The sequence below is a fragment of the Eschrichtius robustus genome, chromosome 15, assembly GCF_028021215.1.
Source record: "Eschrichtius robustus isolate mEscRob2 chromosome 15, mEscRob2.pri, whole genome shotgun sequence".
Lineage (NCBI taxonomy): Eukaryota > Metazoa > Chordata > Mammalia > Artiodactyla > Eschrichtiidae > Eschrichtius > Eschrichtius robustus.
Window position 1 is genome coordinate 95,878,088 of NC_090838.1, and position 23,288 is coordinate 95,901,375.

The window sequence follows — 23,288 nt, forward strand, 5'->3', positions numbered from 1 at the left end:
TAACTTTGTTTTTGATTCTCTGGTCTGGTTAGATAAACTTTCAATTAGTATTTTCAGTTCTGGGCAGCAACCTAACATTTATACAAAAAGTAGGACTTGGTTTCCAGAAAAGATGGCTTATGATCACTGAGGAAGTCATCAGAGGCTGAGGGCAGAGAGAGCAGAGAGCCGTGCTGCTTCCTAATAAAGATCAGATGTTCCAGATACGGAGCGGGCTGGCTAGTGAGCCGGCAACCCTGACGGCAGAGTTTACAGAATAGGGTTGAAACAGATGAAGTAAGGCCTGAAGATTCTCTTATTCCTGAGGATGTCATTTCCAGAGGGATCAGTTCCTTAGTGTTTGCTTATGTAAATGGTTCCTTATAAAAGAAGGAACCATGTTTTTTATAAAAAGAAACATAAATAAATCGGTGGTATAAATACACAGACTGGCAGCTCTCTGAGCATGCGTGCACCCCGTGGATTTGGGAGAGGAGCGGGGCAGCTGGCGGGTGACGCCTGGAAAGAGAGGCCAGAGGGCAGATTTACGTTATGTGAACAGAGATACATCTCTGACAGACACTTAAACGGAGGGTGCGTACTTTGTATCCTTAAATATCCTGAAAGGTTATGGAGTACTTCATATATCATTTATGAGGTTGACTAAAAATTCCAGTAAAACTATGAAGAGAAAAACGTCTTAGGGGGCAGGGGGAACGTGACTTACTCACATTCTGTGGAGTTCACGGCTTTCGTCAGTGACAGTCTGCTCCACCTGCAGGAAGTGCTCACTCAAGGGCTCCAATATTCACTACAAGGCCTTTAACTCAGACACAGTTTCAAGTACTTCTGTGCTGTTGAAACTACTCACAGACGCTCTGAAGCCTCTATGGCCAGCGTGGTGCGCCGCTGTCTCTTGTAAACCTGCTTCTAAGGACACTATACACGCTGTTGTTCAGTGATCCTTTTTAAAGTATCCATTTTAAAAAGTGAATACCAGAGACAACATTCCTCTCTTGCCAAACTAGTCAGTGTCTTTGACCTGACCTTGACCTCTGTACTTGGCTGGAGACCCGGAAGTGTCACTGACAAGCACCCAGCGCTGCGGCTCAGCCGCACCGAGTGCAAACCTCGCTGCTCGTCCTGGACTCCCCACGTCCAGGTTCTAGTGCAGCTGTACTTGTTTACTGAAAATTATCTAGAATACTTTGAAAAACAGGACAGGCATAAATGCTAAGTGAGCAATTAACCAAGAAACAGACTTGCATATAAAATTCAGAAGTAGTAACATTTTAATGTTGGTCATGCACTTCACCTGAGGGATGAATATAAAGTGCACTTTTTCTTGTGGTGGGGAAGGGCTGTGCATCCAGAATGATGTTAACAAAAGATGCACAAAAGAAACCATTTAAACAGTATCCTGACATGATATCTGTCCTGTGCATCTCCCTACTCCAGTTACCTGACGTTCACTGCATTTTCAGCTAACTCCGTACTATACATGAAAATCAGCCAAATTCATACAAAAGGTGAATTAAGAGGTATGTGTTTACAACCATATTGCCAAGGATATTTTAATAACAAGGCCATCTAATACAGACTTAAATAACGTTTTGGGTTACCTGCCAGTATCTTATTGATGTAACTAGCTTTGAATGTCCCACTTGGCCCAGTAGAGACCTGGTTTACACCTACCTGTTGTCCAGCGTAACTACTAAAAAGCCTCCTTTCCCTCTAAAACTGCACTTAACTGACGGTAAATTATACGGCCCTCCTTGGTCCTTCAACTGATGGCTCTTTTTTTTTTTTTTTTAATTTTTGGCTGTGTTGGGTCTTTGTAGCTGTGTGCAGGCTTTATCTAGTTGCGGTGAGCGGGGGCTACTCTTCATTGCGGTGCACAGGCTTCTCATTGTGGTGGCTTCTCGTTGCAGAGCACGGGCTCTAGGCCTGCGGGCTTCAGTAGTTGTGGCTCGTGGGCTCTAGAGCGCGGGCTCAGTAGTTGTGGCTCGCGGGTTCTAGAGCACAGGCTCAGTAGTTGTGGCACATGGGCTTAGTTGCTCCGCGGCATGTGGGATCTTCCCAGACCAGGGCTCGAACCCGTGTCCCCTGCATTGGCAGGTGGATTCTTAACCACTGCGCCACCAGGGAAGTCCTAACTGATGGCTCTTGAGTTAATCATCACTCATGCGAGTGAAGATGACCCCCAGACGCCCTGCACCAGACCTGACTCTAACGTACCAGCCTTGCAGGATGAAACTGGTCATGAGGGAACTTACTAATATTAATGAAACAGGCCAGTAATCTGCTTCTAAACCTATATAATTAAAAGTTTAGAACTCTTGTGACAACTTGGTTTAAACTAACTTCATTAGTTTTAATATAATGTTCTTAACACGACACTGCTTGAATCACAAAAATAAACATCTATGAAGCACCTACTGACAAATAATACTTCTCTTTTTCTTTCAACCATTTGGTCACCCTGAATTTTCAATTTCCTTTTAAACAATACGCATTTAAGCAAAATATTCTTATGTGGGGTTTTAAAAATTAAAATTCAACTATAAACCACTTCTACATCTTCTCTCCTCACTGGAGAAACTGAGAACCATGATGTATGAGAGAGAAACTCTTACAAGAGAAGCATCTACTAATCAAAAGAAAAATCAGCACCCTATTTCCTATTCATCACAACTCCTTCCTCAATATTTGTATTTAAAAATAACTCCAGGGACTTCCCTGGTGGTCCAGTGGTTAAAAATCGGCCTTCCAATGCAGGGGACGCGGGTTCTATCCCTGGTCGGGAAACTAAGAACCCACATGGCGCGGGGCAACTAAGCCTGCGTGCCACAACTACTGAGCTCGCGTGCCACAACTAGAGAGGAGCCCGTGCATGCACCGCAAGGAAGAACCCGTGCACCGCAACGAAAGATCCCGCCTGCCGCAGCTAAGACCCAACACAGTCAATAAATAAATAAATATTTTAAAATAAATAAGTAAAAATAACTCCAAACTAGGGACTGTTTTCAAATAAGAGACTGAACAAAACAGAACACCCAAATGCAATATGAGACCTAAGATTGAATTCTGGTTCAAAAACAAAAAATCACCAAAGAGAAAGCAACAATAAAAGATAATCTTGGGGGGCTTCCCTGGTGGCGCAGTGGTTGAGAACCTGCCTGCCAATGCAGGGGACACGAGTTCGAGCCCTGGTCTGGGAAGATCCCACATGCTGCGGAGCAACTGGGCCCGTGAGCCACAATTACTGAGCCTGCGCGTCTGGAGCCTGTGCTCCGCAACAAGAGAGGCCGCGATAGTGAGAGGCCCGCGCACCGCGATGAAGAGTGGCCCCCACTCACCGCAACTAGAGAAAGCCCTTGCACAGAAACGAAGACCCAACACAGCCATAAATAAATAAATAAAATCATAAAATGAGAGAGTTGACCTTAAAAAATGAAAGAAAAAAAAAAGATAATCTTGGGACGAGTGGGGAAATTTGTGTACTGGGGATTAGGAGAGTCTGTGGCATTGCTATTCCTGTTCTTAGGTGTAGTACTAGTACTGTGGTTATGGAGGAAAATGCACCTGAGCTTCAGAGATGCATGAAGTGCCTGCAGTAAAGTGTTGTGATGTCTACAATCAGAGCTTTCAGACGACCAGGGGAACACACACACTAAAGATGGCAAAATGTCCATTCTAAATCTAGGTGTGGGGAGGGACACAGGTACCCCATACTTTCACTTTCCCGTTGTTTGAACTTTTTCAAAATAAAGATCAAAATTCAAATTATAAACAAGATGTATTAGATTATTTATTTTACAAAACCACTTACTACAGGGTTTATTGAAATAGCAAGTACTATAAGGGTACTTAAAATAAATTTGTAGCATTAAATTACTTTACAAATAACTCCTCAGGAACTCTTACATCAGCAAGTTCATTTGTATTAACATTTCTGTCTTCTCTTAGAGATTCCTTTTTGCAGCTCATCCTTTTTGACCCTCATCTTAAATGTGGCCATTTATTTAAAAGCAGCCATTGCAGTAAAGTCTATAGAAAATACCTTAACTCAGGTAAAAGTAAAATTGATCCTTGGAGAACCAGAAGCAAACCAAACGCACTGCAGACGGTTTTGCGCCCAGGCTGCCCAGACCACCCACCTCCAGGAAGCCTCACTTCAAACTCAAAGGCTAGTTAACAGCTTTCAGAGTCACCTACTTCAAACAACAATCCCAAGGACTCAAAACTCTCAGAAAAGGCTTTATCAAGCCACAGCTAAAACACTTCTGGCTCCTGGTTAAGGTATTTAAAAGGTATTTTAAGGTATTTAAAACGCTTCTTAGTAACCTAGTCCTTTACAAGTCCTCGATAAACCACTACTTCTAATGGAAGACACCGTGTTCAAAAAGGCAACAATTTTTGTTTCCAGCCTGTGCTTTTTTTGGGAAGCCTGCATCCAAAGAGTATGTGTTAAAATACAATAGCTACTTTTTAAGGAACAACTAGTTTTCAAAACCATCTCCAAATTCTTGAGATTATTATCCCCAGGTTAACAGGACACCCCAAATAAGTGCACATGCCAGCAAACCAGCATACTTGCCTCTCTCTCAGCTTCTTTCAATACGGCTTCTTTCTCCTTCACACGCTGCACAAACAACTGCTTCATTTCTTCCTCCTTCCTCTGACGTTCACCATAAAATTCGTGTCTTTTGGCTTCGTAGGTCTCCTGAAGACTGAAAAGTTATTTGTGGTACTCTCATGTTTGTTAGCAAGATGACGTCACAAACTTGCGAACACTCAGACGTCCGGGTTAGGCCCCGTGACTGTCACAGCACACGTGGCTCCAGGGAGCGCGGGTCTATCTGCGGGTCCCTGCTTTGCCAGTGCTCCTAGAGGTGCTCATCTCACCCCAGACGGATCCCTCCTTCCACCTCTGTTGATTCCTCCCCTCCCCTCATTGCCACGTCCGATCACCAGGCTCTGGGAGCTCAGCCTGAGACCCCGACATCACTTCAGTCCCGTCTTGTTCTGATTTCTACAGACACCATGTTCAGCCCAACTTGATCTTTGTGCTTTTCTGCCTTCACTACTGGAATAATCTCCCAGCTGAGCTCTAGGCTTTTAGTTCCTCTTTCTTTCATTTTGTTCTTCCTGCCACTCCTAAGATTTTTCCACCAAAAACAGAGATCTCCTTATCTTTTTCCTCTGCATTAGTTATATTATCTACAGGATAGCAGCACTTCAGAAACTTCACAATCTGGTCCAACAGACCCAATCGCCCTAAGGTTTCAGCTGTACCAACCTAACCATTGTTCCTAAGACGTGCCACACGTTTCATGCTCGAGCCGCTGCCCACTTCCCAGCTCTCCCTCTACCCACTAGTCCTGTCCCTCGCTTCTCCAGTCTCCCCAGCTGGAATCCACTGTTCCTCCCAAGCACTTCCATGGCTCTTTGTTTATACCTCTTCCTGGCATTTACACCCCATCTGCCTCTCTCTCCTAACAGCTCAGCATCTCTGTAAGACCCAGCTATCCAGTAGAGCCCTCCAGATGTTTCGGTTTCTTCATAAATGTTCATCTAATGACAGAAACTAGCAGGGAAGTAGAGCCAGTGTAACCAAGCAGAGCGGGGACTGTCCTGGAACTCCGCGGCCAGTGCCTGCCTGTCTGTCTTGTGGCATTTCAGAAGAACCACAGACCTTATATCCGGCAATGCAGGGCCCTTCCATTTCAGCTCACTTGGAGAATATCCCCAAGGTTTAACAGGGAACACAGATTCACTTTCCAGCTGTGTCACAGTTAGAAATTTCTATTACTTATAAAAATATAGCTAAATAGATTTAAAATGTGATGAAATTCAGGAATTTTACTAATCTTATAACTGGAGAAATCTTTCATGGCTAGAACTGTATAAATTTAAGGAAAAACAGAGGAAGAAATGTTACACCATAGCACTTACAGCTGAGCATGAGTGTGTGGTACCCAGAGCATGTATTCCAAGGAGGAACAATCCTACACATTGTCTTTAAGAGCAAAGTTCATAAATGTACAGAATGCCCTAGATAACCACATAAATGCCTCTAATCTCGAGGCATTTTACTTTTTATAAGGCTTTTTGTTTTTCTGTGTTTGTTTTGGTCTCATTTTAAAGAAGCCTCTAAATCAATCAGGCCACCTTCGCCCACATTTCACTGGTCCTACACTGGACTGATAGCCTTTAGTGGCAAACTTAGTTTAAATAATGTATTTAAATCATGTCAAATCAAAGTTTTAAAAAGTTCTCACTAATTTACTTAACACAAGCACTTGAGTGGTTCAGGAGGAAAATCAAGCCACCTGGCAAAGAGAAAAGACCAAACACTTGCGGAATAGCTGCTACCAGCAGGGACTGGTCTGGACTCACTAATTCCCGCAGCGCCATGAAGAACAAGCACTAACACTGTCCTTCAGGTAAGAAGACGACACTCGGAGAGGTAAAGTCACCTGCACAAAGGGACAGAGTTAGCAAGTACAAAGCTGGGGCTGGAGCTTGATCAGACGTGCTGCAAAGCCTGTACTCCTAACCAGCATAAATCCCGCCTACAGTGATGCCTCAGCAAAAGGTAGAGAGGAAACACTGCCCCCGCGTGTTCTGCATCCATCACACAGACGCCCACTGTGACAGGTAAACTTACAGAGCCGACTGCAAGGAAAGAGACCGCACTGTCTTTCAAAAGGTGGCAATGAAACTCTGAGAGGGCCTGCGAGGAATGGCTGTGAAACTAATACAACCACTGTTGACTGCCATGGATCTGAGAATGAAAAAGAGCTCTCCTGCTGCCGTGATATTTAATGCAGCATCCTACCCTAGTTGCAAACATCACTGATTGAAGGCAGAGCTGAAAACGAAAGAGGAAGAAAATGCATCCTTGACTGCTTGTGTCCACCAGGAAAATCGCTGGGTCCCCCTGACTCAGGATCTCCCTGAGCTCCAGGTGCAGCTCTCACAGGCCTGATGAGCTTCCACCACAGACCAAGTGCAGAAAGACACAAAGTTTATGACACAAAAAATTACGCCAAACACTTAAGAAAGTCTAAAATACCACACAAATCTCCCTTCCAGACTCTTAGGGCCCAGAGCACTTCAGTGATGGCAAACGAGACTGGTTTTGTTCATCTAAAATAACTTGGGGATTTGAGGTTTATAAAAGCATGTTTCATGTAGTTTAAATAATTAAACATCAGTTAATTAAGACTACAGGGGTACACATAATGCCAACCCCCTGGACCTCATGACAAGCATGAGATCGGTGTGGGTACACGGGACACGAACCATGACTCAGCACAGCCATTCAAGTGAAGCAGAGATGGAGCCACTGCGCGGCTGCAGAGAGAAAGGCCGGGCCCTAAAGAGCAGAGCGCAGCCTAACAGGCTCATGTAACTAACTGTTCTTATTGATAGATACAATACTGAGGGACAGATTTTACATGCCAGCCAAATTATAGTGACTATTGTTGTACACATCCCAAATTAAATGGGAAGATTCCTAAGAAAACAGAATACAAGTTCTTAAAACCACACTGGTGAAACCGTCCTAGACCTCAGGATATAAAGAACTACAGGAATTTTATCAAATAATTTATTCACAAATGAGAAAGCACCAAGAGGAGAGAGATTTTGCTGCGCCTGACCCAAGGAATCCCATCTCATCAGGACTGCAGGCCTGGGAAGGGCAGAGGACTGCCAGCTCCTGGGCAGGTGTGCAGGGCCTCCCTCACACTGAGCTCGAGCCCCGTCCTCCTTGCTTGTCCTCTGCGAGCAGCCTGCAGCCACTGCTCCTGCCCACTCTGTAACCTGGCCTCCGCTGAAGAGCCTCCTTTCCCAGTTTTCCATTCTTCACCTGTCCAGTGGGCAGATGCTCCCCAAACTGAAGAAATGCTAAAAAACGGCTGTTCTGAGTGCCCGCCCACCATCTCTCTCTCCTGTTGTATTATTATTCTGGTTACCTTTGGCGAGCTACTCCTTCCCACGAGATGCATTCTGGTGGGACAGGCCGTCAGGCTCACACCCACCCAGCCAGGACACGGGCACATGTCCTAAGCTGGGCCCGCTGGACATCCCCCTTCCTGGAAGGAAGGCTGGAAATGGTTTGTTCATGAATGAAACTGGTTTTCTCCCTTCAAATATGCAAGCCCTGGCCTGTGCTGTCCTTTTTGACTCAGATGGCGTGTTCCTCGTTATTGTCAAAGAACAGGGTCAAGGGAGCAACAGGACTGTATCACACTGCCGTACTTCCACAGCAAAACCCTCTCACCTTCAGCACGGCCACCTCTCCCTCCCTTCTTGAGACCCTCTTCACTTGGCTTCCGAGACATGACCCTGCTGGTTTCCTCCTTCCTCTACCCTAGGCTTCTCAACCGCTTCTGTCTGCTTCTCCTGCTGACACACATTCAGCGGACTCAAGGCTGTTTCCAAGGCACCTTTCTTTCCAAATGTACTTCTCTCTCCAGGCATCTCACCCATACGCAGTATTCAATTAACCACCTCTTAGTGCCTGTGACTCTGAAGTTCATCCCTTTGGCCCAGCCCTCTCCTCTCTCCTCTGAGCTCCAGATAAACAGCCAAAGTGCCTATGTGACACTGTCACTTGGATGTTTCAGAGTAAACTCTTAAGTCCCCAGGTCCCAACTGAGCTAACGGTCTCCATCCTGCCCCACAGAACAGCCAGTGCTCCTCCAGAGACACTACCTCATGAAGGGTACAGCTACCTGCCGAGCTGAAGAAACCACTGATCCAGGCCAGCAGAAGTCTTCGTTTGGCATCTTCTGCTCCTTTACCTCATTGTATCTGAACAGTCACTAAGTTCTTCCAATGTTATCTTCCAGATGTCTCTCAGACCCACCCAGCTCTGTCCTTGCTGCTGGTACTTAGCTCCTCAGCACCTCCGCACACCCTCTGACCCCTCCCTCACACTGCAGCCAAGAGTGATCTTTTAAATGCAAATACGGTATCGGGATCACTGCTTCACAGTTTGTGCCTCTCCCTGAGGACAAAGACCAAATCCCCACCAGGCTGCTCTGCTCCTCCGATCTTCCTGCAGAGACTTAAAGATGCCTTTCTCTCTTTGCCTTCTAGGTCTCTGCGTGCGTCTCCTCTATTTTCCCCAGGTAGTAAAAGCTCAGAACAATACGTGCCTCGAGGAAGTCTTCCCTAATTCTCCAGATTAAATCCAGATGCCCTCCCCCCATGATACACCACCTCTCCTTTCGTGCACATTTCACAACCACAATTCATTGTGCAATTAATTGTTTGGTTTTGGCCTCCCTTCCCGCGAGAATGTAAACCCCATGACAGCCAGGACTATATCGTCTCATTCAGTATTACCTCACCAGCACTTAGCCTAGAGCACTGCAAACACCAGATGCAGTATTATTCACTGTTGACTCCAAAGTATCATCTCAGCCTTCACTTCTCCCCAAGCTCCAGATTCATTTATGAAATAACCTACTCTAAGTCTTCACCTGAATATTTAATAATCAACTTAAATGTAACATGTCCCAAACTTCTCAATTACCCACCAGGAAATCTACCCCTTCCCAAGTCTTGCTCTTAACCATAAACATCACCACTGTTCACCCAGTTTCTCAGGTCGAAAACAGTAACTGGAGCCACCACCCTGGATTCCTCTTTCCTTTACATCCATATCCAGACCATCAAAGAGTCCTGTTGACGTCACCTTCCAGTCCCATGTGGGGACCACGCTTCTCACCACCTCCACCACTGCCACAACAGCACAGGCCTCTGTCTGCTCGTACTTGGACGCCCACAGCAGCCTCCTGCCCGGGCCTCCTCACTCCCCCAGCCCCTGTTCACCACACAGGGCAAGACCATCTTCCTCTCTGCACCCACGGTGCACACTTAGCCAGGGACCAGCAGGAAGTGTCTGCTGAAGGGCTGAGTGGGAATTTTCATTTAAATGTGATTCTTCGGCTCCATACCCGGAAACTGTGAACCTGCATTTCTGAGTCCTCCACAGGTGACTGATGACCAATCCACCAGGCCCCTGAATCCCTCTCCTCCAGCACGCAAGGCTGCCCCGCCTGCTGTCACTCAGGATCCGCGTCTCCTTCAGGCACGTGGGGACCCGTCACCACCCACAGACTTGAAAGAGCGAGAAGTGAAGCCTCCTGGGAAACACGAAGGGAAGCCAATGCTAGATGCTTTCTCTTCAGCAGAGAAAATCATCGCTTCACCAGAACTGGCCCGTAACTAGAAGCACAGCATGCCCGAAATTGGTGAGGAGCGTGAAGTACATAGAATTCTTAATTAATTACGCTACCAGAGCTAAAACACTCATTCATGTGTAGAATGGAAAAGCTTCAAAGTTGAGCCTCATCTATTATTAAACCTTCCTGAAGGTCACGTGCAGTGGCAGCTGGACCCAGCGCTCCCCCCTCCTGCGGTGTTTGGTGCAGACGCGGACCCCAGGGAACGGCTGGAACGTCAGTAATGAAACGCAGAGGAACCCTTGGTCCCGTAACAGGTTGAGAACAGCGTTGGTCCTGAGCAAAATCGTTTGGGAATGTGATGTCAAAACAAATCTGATTTACTCTGTTAAGGGTTAGAGTTCCACCTTTACATATTTTAATGAAAAAAAACAAAAAAAACAAACACCTTGGGAAGGTAGCAGCATATAAAATTATGAAGCAAGTTTATAACAACACTTCACGCTCTAACCACTGAGCAAGTTACGATTCCTGTAACTTTATGGTAATATTTTCAGTCTCATCTCTGTCTCCCGACAAGAACTTTCATGCTTCCTTTACAAGATATTTTCCTAAGTGTAGTCATTCCAAAACTTCCATCAGGATAAAAAACAACAGCTTTGTAGTTGACTTAATATGATTCATAGTCCAGATCTTTAAAATAATAATCAATACACTTTTACCTTCTTCACATAAATACAAAAATAAAACCAAATAATGAGAGATTTTTCCTTTGGGTACTCACTTCACCAGATGCTGAAATCCTGGGCTTCTGCCCTATGTCCTCCCTTCTACTTGAACTCCCTGAGTCGGATAAGGACAGAGACCTCCGAGAGCGGCATGGAAAGCAGAGGCATTAATCGTAGCAGGTGGCTCTACGTCATGGTGTGGGAGACTCTCCGTCATCCTGGGCAGACGGAGAGGCCCACCCCACCTCCCTCCCTGGCCGCTCACCTGAGCGGCTTGTTCTCTGGGCCCATGTCGGTGAGGCCCATCTCCTCCAGTTTGCGGCGCCGGTACAGCTCGTAGTGCCTCGTGTGTGTCTCGTCTCGCAGGTCCTCCATGTTCGTACAAATGAGCATCTCCCGGAGCTTGACAAAGTCGCAGTGGTTTTCATTTTCCACTAGCCGGAAAACAGAAAACAGCAACACCGATTTTTAGTCCTGACATATAATTAGTATTTGTTGAATGGACGAGTAAATGAAAACACATTTGAAATAACCCAAACAGCGAAATGATCAGTCTGATTAACAGCTACGGTTGTTTCATACAAGTAACCAAGGAAGCAATTCTTCTATTACACACACCGAATTATAGGCGATATGGATTAACAGAGGTTTGCTTAAATTTAGTAGCCAAGGATAAACAGGAAATAGGAAAGAAATACATTCTGTTCTGTACCATATGCTCCAGTCATTTCACTAATATTTTGTTAGCAGTTTATAAACCGTCCTCAGGACATTTCACATACCGCCTGAAAAGAGTATGTAATATTTTTTCACTAAAACTTCAAGGTGGTAAATTCTGCACCCTCGAGAACACCATCTGTGCCTGCTATAAACATCAAATTCTTGTCACACAATGCCGCATTTGTGATCCTGAGTCACATATGTTACTGTGACCAATAGTTTTTAAGTACAATTATTACCTTTATATTTTCTATACGTTAAAAATGTTAAGTTTTGTCAATATTTTCCACTAATTACAAAATTTGTCAATTTAAAAAAAGCAGCGCTGGGAAACCAGTACCAGCAGGGGTGATCCGTTCCCCATCGTGAATGAATGACCCAGCCAGTGCTAAGTGCTTACGAATCGTAGAGTCAGATAAATGCTAAACATTTTTAGTTGGCTGACTGGTTTGTTTGGGAAATAGTTGGCAATACTTTGATGAGTAAAAATATATAAATTTACAAAGTGGTTTATTGTGTCCCAGAATTACCTAGTACTTAGTTTACGTACTATGTTTAAACAATACTATTTACACTCAAATTTTGTTCAAAGTACCCGACCAGTGCTGCCCGCCTTCTGAACGTCCTGGTGCACCTGGGCTGGTAACGTGATCTAAGACAGGAAGTAGGGAGGCTGTGCCTGGCCTCTGCAGACGTGGCTAAAACAGCACAGAGCCAACCCTTCTGACAGCCAATCATAACCCAAAATCAGCATCACCTCCTAGAACGCATTAAATGCCACTTTCAGGCTGTCCAGCAGCACACATATCCTCGTTTAGCTCCTTTACCTTGTACGATGCCCCAAGGGTACTGGCGAGCTTTGACCATCTTATTTCCAACTTTCACCTCATCCATACTTCCTACCACAGCAAACGGCAAGTGTCCCTGGAAAGGAGACAGGACATCAATCACATCTCATACCAGTAAAAACAGAGAAGAGAAAATTTACTAAATAACAAATGTGTTAAAGCCAAATGATCTGCTGTGCCTCAGCTTTTAAAACGTGCCCTGTGAACATGTGTTCACAACTGTTCACGTGTATGCCAACTGTTCTACAGAGTCATCTTCAGGCCCTAGAGAGAGAATTATTTACTGAGCATGCCCCACACGTATTCCTGTTTTGCTGCAAGAATACAAAAACAATTCTAGCACAGGTATCATTTCCCTCATTATTATCTTGGTCCTAAAAGACAAAGATAACGTTGAGGAAATCACACACACACACACCCCCATATAACCAAAGTATATATATATAGTGTATATATACATATATAACACTAATATAAAATAATATTTAAGTCCCAAACTAATGCTAAATACAAATGTTATAGAAATTTAGAGGAGGGAGAGGTCTCTTTGGGCAGGAAGACACAACCCAAACTGGAGACGGATCAAGCAGAATAGGAAGAACTAGCATAGTAAGGAGAAGATTTTGAACAAAGATACAATAGCTAGATTTAATGGCAGTGAGTAGACTGTCCTGTCTGAAGCTGAGGATTAATTTAGGGGAAAAGTCTAATGTAAACAGTACTATGTTTAATATTTAATAATTGACAATATTTAGTCTCTTAATTGCACCCCTCTGAAAACTTATTCCAGGTGGGCACAAAAAACAAAATTAGATATAAAGACAACACACAGGAATTAATATCACTTCCTTTACATTAGTCAGCTTTCTATATATTTAGTTTAAGTATCTTAATATGAACAAAGTATGAAAAAATCAGAAAAGCAAAAGGGGAGAAATGGAACAAACAGCTACTGAATGTCACTGTGTCAGTGACAAAGTGACAAAGCTGTATCCTCACAACCCTTAAGACAGGTATTATTAACCCAATTTCATAGATAAGTTAACAGTCTCAGGGAGGTTAATAATTCCCACAAGAACACATGGTAAAGTCTGACTCCAAAACCCATGATCCGTCAAAATATAACCAAGTATTTAAGAAATTTGGTAGCCTCAAGTAACACAAGGAACTTAGTCATCCTCAATCATATTAAGTTATGTGTAATTAAGATATACTAAATATATTCTATATTAAAATATAAAAAAGTTATGTGAATATTTCATATGTACCTGCGACCCTGTAAGGGAGAATGAGCTTCAATACCAGATTAGAAAGCTCTCCTTAAAGATTTTAAGATCCTAAAGCATTCTGAGGGAGGCTGTAATGTCTTCTCATGTTCTTAAAGACAGGACAGAAAGGAATCTTTCTAAGGCAATTAAATATGGTTCCACAAAAGATGAATCCCGGACTCACAGATGTATCACTTCATTTAGGTGAAAGTAGGGAGGAAAGAAAAATGCTCAAAAATATATTCTCATTATACTTTTCCAACTCTAGAAAATAAAACATTTCCCTGTACTGGACTCTTTCAAAACTCACCTTGTTTTGGAAGACAGAAGTGAAAATACATTAGTAGCAATGTTACTTATAAATCACTTTTTTCATATGTAAAACAAATAATATTCAATTAAGAGCTTACATTCATTGAAGCATTGATTTTAGCAATAGTTTCATCATCTGTTGGGAACTGGTATATCTGAACACCATTGCTGACCAATTCACTCATGAGCTTGATCTTAAACTTCTGTAATTCAGTTTTAGAAATTGCATCTGCTTTGGCAATCACTGGTATAATGTTCACCTATTAAGAATAAAGAGAAACAAAATCTCATGATTGAGGATTTATTTTTTAATCCTGAAGTTTTTGCATTCAAAACCACTCAGTCCCTTACAAATTTCCTTGACCTAGATCAGAGGACGGGCAAACTACAGTCCACTCACTGCCTGGTTACATAAATAAAGAGTTACTGGAACCCAGCTAGGCCCATTCATTACACATTACATATTTCCTATGGCCACTTTCATTCTGTAATAGCAGAAGTGAGTAGTTGTATCAGAGGCCCATGACCTGCGAAGCCTGAAGTATTTACTACCTGGCCCTTCACAGGAAAAGCTTGCCGACTCCTGACATAGCATCACTGGCTTCATTTTTACCAGATACTCACATACAACCACTCCTACAAATGCTGGCCTTACAATAACTGCTTTTAAAAAGCAGAGCTCTGGCACTTCCCTGGTGACAACAGTGGTTAAGAATCCGCCTGCCAATGCAGAGGACACGGGTTCGAGCCCTGGCCGGGAAGATCCCACAGGCCGCGGAGCAACTAAGCCCGTGTGCCACAACTACTGAGCCTGCGCTCTAGAGCCCTCAAGCCACAATTACTGAGCCCACGTGCCACAACTACTGAAGAACTCGTGCTCCGCAACAAGAGAAGCCACCGCAATGAGAAGCCCACACACCGCAACAAAGAGTAGCCCCCGCTCACTGCAACTAGAGAAAGCCCACGCGCAGCAACGAAGACCCAACGCAGCCATCCACGCAGCCATCCATCCATACATACATAAATAAAGCACAGCTCTTATAAAGTGCATCTTTCGTCTGAATTCAGGTTTAGAAATCTCACATTTTCTTCTCTCAGTCTCTGACAATTCCATCATACACAAAATAAATAAAATGTAAGCCGTGAGCTGAAATCAGCTGCATAATTCACTAAGAATTTTTTCTTTCTTAATACTCTAAGCACTAAGTAATCAGGGTGACTGATCTCAGCAGACCTACGGAACAGGCCAAGGGCCTCCTTCTGCCTCTTATTTAAGCAGGTCCCTTTTCCCAATGACTTCGTCTGACCTGCACCCCATTGTCAGACTCTTACCCAGATGTTGAAAGAAGGAGATTTTACGAATACCAACTAAAAACGTTCATGACTCAAAGGAATAACTTTCTCAGCATTATTTTTTTTTAAATTATTTTGTTTTATTTTTGGCTGCGTTGGGTCTTCATTGCTGCACGCGGGCTTTCTCTAGTTGCGCCGAGCAGGGGCTGCTCTTCGTTGCGGTGCGCAGGCTTCTCATTGCAGTGGCTTCTCTTGTTGCGGAGCACGGGCTCTAGGCGCACGGGCTTCAGTAGTTGTGGCACGTGGGCTCAGCAGTTGTGGCTCGCAGGGCTCTAGAACGCAGGCTCCGTAGTTGTGGCGTACGGGCTTAGTTGCTCCGCGGCCTGTGGGATCTTCCTGGATCAGGGATCAAACCCGTGTCCCCTGCATTGGCAGGCGGATTCTTAACCACTGCGCCACCAGGGAAGTCCCCCTTTCTCAGCATCATTTAAAAGTCCTATCACTGGCCTGAGAGGAAGAGATGTGGGGTCCTGAAGACCGACTGACCTGCAACGCTAGTTCTGTATGATTAATGTCCCCACCAAAGAGTGATGTCTCCACAAATTCAGGGGTTTGTAGGTTTTTTGGGTTATTAGTTTGTTTTTAGTGAAAGACTTCAGGCTAAGTAGTTATGTGTGTCAAGAGAGTGAGCCATCAATGTCATTTTCAGAATGAAAGTGAAAACTAAATATCATAATTCCTTTTCTATTCTTAAATGTATTTTTCTTCTCCAATTTCACACTGATTTACTGTGTACGTTTGGATTTATTGGTCTTAAATACGTTCCAAAGGAGGTAAAGATTTTTCCAACTATCCATGAAACAAACTATTCAGCAATTGTGGGTAAACAGCTTTGAAGATAAATTAGTCAAAGTATATAAAAATTTGATGCCAGGTTCTTTATTTCGGTTATCATAATATTGATACATAGATATTCAATAAATTATGCCAAGTCAGTAACTTCTAATTGATTCCACTATTAATAGCAGAAGCAGGCCAGTGTACATACCTGACGTTAAGCTTTTTGATTGTAGCATATGGCCTGAAACTGACCTTTGCTGAGGCATCTACTTCAAAGACATCCATTCGAATAAACCCACTGCAGCTGCGGACATAGCTACTGGCTACCATCAGGTAAGGAACCGGGCAGCCCTGCCTGGAGGAACCCCCTTCAGAAAGCCTAGATGGCTGAGCCTAGAACGACCTGCCTCTCCCTTCCCAGCCCCAATTCCCACGCTAGTGCTTTAAAGTCTCCACCAAAGCGGGAAGCTGTGAAACCCCAGATGCCTCACCCTCAGACCCTGACAGAGGCTGAGCCCAGGTTCACGATCCCTCCCTCCCTCCCTCCCCACTTCCCCCGCACCGTGTGGCCTCGAGTGTGCTGTGCACCCTCAGGACCCGTCGGAACAACCCTTGCTCCTCAGAGTCCCCTGATGCTTGTTGCTGATGTGCATCCTGGGACCCTAAGAACCAAGAGGGCCGGCCCAGCCACGACAGTGGCCCTGGCGGAGGGGGACGTGTCACCACCCGCACAGGAGGTAACTCTCCACGTGGAGGGAGCCGCGGAGCCCTGTAGTAAGAACAAGACACACTGTCGATTTAGTCCACCCTCACACCTGCCTTCGAGGTAGATACTCTCCTGGTTCTGGTTTGAGAGGCAGGGAGACGGACGCTCGGAGGGTAGGAACCTGCCAGGAACAAGGGGCGATTAGGTGGCAGAGCGAGTACTGCAGGCATCTCTGCCGCCACCAGACAAGCGCAGCCTGAGACAAAGCTGTGCGCTCTTGGGTTTACGTCCCTTGAATAAGATGGGTTTCCTGTATCAGACTCAACTATGAAAACAACCGGCTAAATGGTTAGAACATCCGATCAGGTGAACAGACTCTCACATGAGCTTCCTCCAGGCCCGTCACAGCCTGGGGACTGCGGTGCTGGTCAGAAGCCAGCCCGTCTCTGCACCGATGCTGTACCCACTGGCCCGCGTGCCTTCCACACCGACTTCCGTACAGAAAGCAGCAGTGGCCAGATGCCCTTGCTTTCCCAGTCCTAGCTCACGAAATGCTCAGCCAGGTAATGGAGCTGCATTCCTCACACCATCAGAGGTCACAGGAGAACCCTGGAGACTTTTTTAGTATAAGACAGTAGTCTTTAACTATCTTTTAAACAAATAAAAAAAATCTGAAATGAATTAATTTGTGGATACTATTTTTTACAGCTCCCTGAATTTATACATAGCTCATTGGCTCAGAAATTCAAAAATAGGTTTTCTGGATACGGTTGAAATAAGAATGTAATTTACTGTAATATGCAGTGAGACTTTAGACCTTGATCTTAATCAGTGAGCTTCTTCTCTCTTAATAGTGTCATTTAGTAAAGTTAGTGTCAAATAAATTCTATAGTTAAATGAAAATGAATACCCATATTCTGGCATGCAATTTAATCACTAAAAAAGGACTAAAATTTTATGTTAATGCTTTTTCTTTGCATCTCATCTCCCAAACTGCATTTCTCTGGAAAATATCCTAAAATTGAAAATTATCAAATGTTTTTAAAATGCACAGAATAAGAGTTATGACATATGTACATAGCATAAAGATATTTTAATAGTTCCAAGTAAATGAACTTGGAACTATTAAAATGAACTGAAGCACGATGGTTGGTCCTTTTCCAAACCCACCTTGCTGTCCAGGCTCTTCATGGTCAAGAGATCCAGTGTCTTCAGAGAGTGGCCTGTCGGGGAGATGAAGTAGAGGCACACGTGGATGCGAGAGTCGTGGTAGTTAAAGAGGGAGCGTTTGATTTTCAGCTCTTCTTGGAGATAGGCCTCAAACTGAGCGTCGATGTAGTCAACAATTGGTTGGTAGCTGAAAAAACAATTATTTAAATATTTAATACAATATAGTCATGATACCTTAATAAGGTATATGCATAAATCTAAAGTTTGAGATCTGTATTTTCACCAGTGAACAGTTGCTATCTATGCTAAACAGATAAGTAATAAAACAATGTGCAAACGTGCAGGTACAAAGGCAGTACTTTGAAACCATCAGAACAACCTGTGCTTTAAACCATTTTACAGAAACAACACTGAACGTACACTAATTCCCTCTCACACTCATTCACACACTGGAGCCCTTCTGGCACGGCTTCCCACACTTGCCAGGCTGCTGAAGGAGGGTAGGCGTCTAATTGCAACCAAACTGGACATGGCATATTATTCTGCTGAGAGAAGGCATGAGTATCAACAACTTAAAAGGTACTTAAGTCAAATTCCATGACTCCCTGCTTCTGAAATCGGATCGTGAGGCGTGGAAAGCATTAACATAGTAAGGAGGAAGGGCACACCCACGTGGAAGCGCCTAACTGGTGACGCAGGCATGACTTTATTCTCATTTACTTACAAGCAAGGGAAAGCCCGTCGCAGCCGACACGCGAGTCCTTGCCTGGACCCCTCCTCCCGCCTGGCGCGCCTGCCCCCACAGCTGTCCCAGGCTGTTCACCCTTCAGGGTACAGCTCACAGAATGATGCACTGCAGTCAATAGTTTGTGAACTGTCCACTTCATTTTGGTATGCTAAATCACCGCCTGTGAACCTCAACTTTCTATGCGTAACTATTCTCATCAGGCAAATCTGGGCTTCCAAGTGAAAAAAGCAGCAAACGGATCCTCTATCAAATTCCCTGGACACCTTTACACTTATCTCCGTAGCCCCCAAACGGAGCAGTAACTGTGCAGCTGAGGTAGTAATAAATGTGCACTCAGTGGAACGCCTGGCCCTGCCAGTCCTTGAGGATCATCACCTCCTTCTTTCAAACTCACAGAACTCCTGTTATCCCCAGGCAGACGGCACGCAGTTGGGGACAGAGACGGGACCTTACGCTTCTGTGCTCTCCACACAACAACACAACGGCACACCTTCACCACATCAGATGTACTATTGGGAACACCATCCTTGGGAAACTGGTCTAAATGTGACCCAACGTGATGCCATCCCCAAAATAATAAAACAGTAAAAATTAATCTGTAAGTACATATTTAACATAAAATTTCCAAAGAAGCTTCTATTAATGACTTAAAATAGATCAATTATAAATAGCCATAAACATTCCTCTATCTGAATGCTTTGCATAATGCCTGTCATAAATGAAAACCATAAACATTTTTTGTTAAATAAGTAATAATAACATTAGAAATTCTTCCACAGTATTTTCCTCTAGGCTTCTGTTTCCAGTACATTGCAGGTTCAATCTTCAATGAAATGAAAGACACTGGCTTAAAATACAAAAACCACCTCCTTTTTCAAAGTACTCATAAAGGGTAAGGAAGTAACCACGTCAAAACTGAAGAGAGTAGAAACAGGGAGGTGAGCAGAGGACCAGAGCGGGCTTGGTAAATGGGCCAAATCCAGCCACGTTCCTTTGTTATTCATAGTCTGAAGGCTGCTTTTTCGCTACAAGCAGAGTAGTTTGGACAGAGGCCATAGGTTCTGCAAAGCTTGAGATATTTACTCTCTGGCCTGGTACACAGAAAAGGTCTACCAGCCCCTGCACTAAAAGCATCAGTGCTAGTTTCATCCGGAGGCCAGTTTGTCAATGTGGTTCTTCGGCTTTGCTCCCGAAGGATTTGTGGGACAAGAAGGAAGAAAGCAAAGTCCAGGTCCACAGAGGAGACTGCCTCCCCACACTGGGCTGAGGTCCTCAGATCTATACCTTCAGTGCAGGAATGAGCTAGAAGTAAACCCACAGTTCCTCCCCTCTCCCCAAGGATCCGAGGGAAGGTTGCCCTGGCACTAAATGAAGTTGGGAAAATAAACGGAGAGGGAGAACCAGCCTCAAGAACTTGTGGCCACGGGGTCAGCCCTCACACGAATCCATGGCCCGGGTTCACACATGGCCTCTGATTCTGAGAACCTCAAGCCACGAAACTAGGATCCTGAGTATTAACACCCAGAGGGACCTAATGTAAGCAAATCCAAATCTGTTCTGAATATCTCTGCAAATAACTTTTCAAAGACCATGAGAACTCTAATAAAAAAACAACCAAGCATATAGGGGAGAAGAGGCACAATGAATAAGAACCAAAGGAAAAAACAAACATCAGTACAATAACTGCAAAATTGCAATGTACTGGAATTATAAGATATAGTTACAAAATAGAGACAAAAGAAATAGAAATAAAGGCGAACTTGAATATACATGCTGGGAATAGTAAAGTAACAAAAAGTGATCCTACAGATATGAATATGAACCACACAGAATGTACAGATTTGAAAACTATAATAACCAGAATGAAAAACTCATGGATTAGTTTAAAAGCATATTGGACACAGCTAAAGAGAGAATCAGTATACTAGAGTAATATACTAGATAAATCCAAACTAATTATCCAGAGAACAACAGAGAGAAGAAAAAAAAAAGATAAAACTATGGAACAGAGATTAATAAACACAGAAGACATAACAAGAAGGTCTAACATACATTTAACACCGTTTCAGAAGGGGCAGAAACAGCATCTGAAGAGATGATGTCTCAGATTTTTTAAAAGAACTGATGATACTGTTCAGACTCAAGAAGTCAAACAAATCACAATCAGGATAAATTATAAATAAATAAAAACCTAGATATATCATGGTAAAACTGGAGAACAACGAAAACAAAGATCTTAAAAGCACTGGAGGAAAATAAGGAGGATACTCTTAAGGGGAAGACAGACTGACAGCTGCCTTCTCAGCAGTAAAAACAGAAGCCAGGAGACAGTGGAATGGTATCTTCAATGGGAGGAAAGAAAATAAATGCCCACCCAGAATTGTATACCCAACTAAAATTTCAAGTATGAGAGTAAAACAGAAAATTTTGGTTAAGAGGGTAGTAAATACTGGCTATATAAAATGATAATAATAATGTCTTGTGTGGTTAGGAAAAAGAGAAAACATGACAGAGTGAGTTGGCAGGGTGGGGGGAGGTTAACAGAGTTTAACTGTTCAAAATTCCATTTTATTGTCTATTTGTATCATCGAGGACAAGTGCAAATATTAATTAACCTTAAACCTTGATTAGGTTAGAGATTATGTTTGTAATTTCTAGGGTAACAACTACAAGAATAGAAATCAAGCAAGAAAGGAAAAAGAAACATGGAACTCACGACAAACAGAAAACTCAAAATAAAATGGTAAATTTAAAGGTAAAATATCAGTAAATATATTACCTGTGAATGGACTAAGCACACAATTAAAAAATAAATATTGTCACAGTGGATTTTAAAAAGAAAACCATATGCTTGATCAGAAGCACATCTAAAGCACAAGAGTACCCAAAGGCTGAAGTGAAGGAACAGAAGAACATGCCTCCACAAGAAAGTGACGTCTGACAACACAGAAGCCTCACAAGAGGAAAAGGTTGCTACATAGTGATAAATGTGTCTGTTCTTCAGGATAAAATAAAAGAAAAAATTAAAAGTTAATTGAAATTGGAAATATCAATACTACATATCAAAATTTGTGGGACGCAGCCACACTTATTAGAGGGTAAGTATGGGTAAAGCCATGCTTAGAGGGTAATTTATAATCTTAAATACATAAGGCTGAGAATCAATGAGAAATCAGAGCAAATTAGATCAAAATCCAAAGAAAAGTAATTACAGATATAAGAGCAGAAATTAATAAAATAGGAAAAACAATAAGTATAAAATTGATAGGGTCGACAAAGCCAAAATTTGAAAAGACCAAGTAAACTTACCACACTTCGTCGAGGCTGACCAAGGAGAAAAGAAACAAGCACAAATAACCAGTACCAGGAAAGGAGGTGTAGATGTCATTACAGATGATGAAGACAATGAAAATATATTAGAAGAATATTATCAACATCTTTAAGTAAATATATTTGGGAATTTGGATGAAACAGATTCCTGGAAAATTGTAACTTTTCAAAACTGTCTCAAAAAACAACTCCAAATTGCCCTATAATCATTAAAGAAAATTAATTAATAACTCAAAATCTTCTCAGAAAACTCCAGGCCCGGATGGTTTTACTGGCAAGTTCCACCAATCATTCCAGGGAAGAATAACTCTAATCTTACACAAATTTTTCCAAAAAACAGAGTGAAAAACTCCCCAAACTCATTTTAGAAGGCTAACATAACCTTTATTTAAAAAAAAAAAAAGGATAGTATAAGATACTGGTTGAAAACCCCACTTATAGATATAACATGCAAAAATACTAAAAGGAAAAAAAAAATCAGATACAGCACAATATAAAAAGAATACCAAATGGTATCCAAGACTGCCAGGTTAATTTACCAATAAAAAGTCAGTTACTGTAATTCATCTTATTAAAGGAGAGAAATTACAATCTTTTCCAGAGAATGCAAAAAAAAATCTGATAATACGTATTCATGATTTTAAAAAAACAACTCTACTAATAATATAAAGTAACTTCCTTATTCTAACTGAAAAAAAGAAAGCAGCATAATTCAGGGCAAAAAGGAAGCGGTCCCTCTGGAGTCAGGGCAAGGCAACGACGCCCACTATCCCCACTGACTCCAGTGGAGTACTGCCAGTCCCAGTGCAGTCAGGCATTAAAATGTGGGAAAGGAAATAAAGACCACTGTCTTCAGCCATGCTGCTGGAGGAGCGGCAACTGGATCCACACCCCGCCCCCGCCCCCGCCCGGACAAAAATACATGGAAAGGGGGTTTCAGACACAGGACAACAGGCAGTGAGAACGCTGATCACTGGGAGGGAGATGAATGAGGGGAGTCTACAGCCTCCCAGCCCACTGCCTGCAGACAAGTTTCTGGGGCCCAGCACAAAAGAGAGCACAAAGCCTGGCAGACCCACTGAGGACGGAGGAGACACAGGCGCTCAGGGAGGCCAAAGCACCGAGACTTCACCAGAGGGTG

General features: G+C 43.3%; 1 protein-coding gene across 1 annotated transcript in view; it reads right to left on the reverse strand.

Annotated features, from left to right (window-relative positions):
* The window catches only part of SEPTIN10 (septin 10), a 55,853-nt gene that overhangs the window by 3,850 nt on the left and 28,715 nt on the right, over window positions 1-23,288 (reverse strand). Inside the window, exons 5-9 of the mRNA XM_068565200.1 lie at window positions 18,070-18,256; window positions 14,159-14,320; window positions 12,460-12,556; window positions 11,178-11,346; window positions 4,580-4,712 (exon numbers count right to left, since the gene is read on the reverse strand). Of these exons, the coding sequence (XP_068421301.1) occupies window positions 4,580-4,712; window positions 11,178-11,346; window positions 12,460-12,556; window positions 14,159-14,320; window positions 18,070-18,256 (748 nt within the window). The remainder of the gene's footprint in view (window positions 1-4,579; window positions 4,713-11,177; window positions 11,347-12,459; window positions 12,557-14,158; window positions 14,321-18,069; window positions 18,257-23,288) is intronic.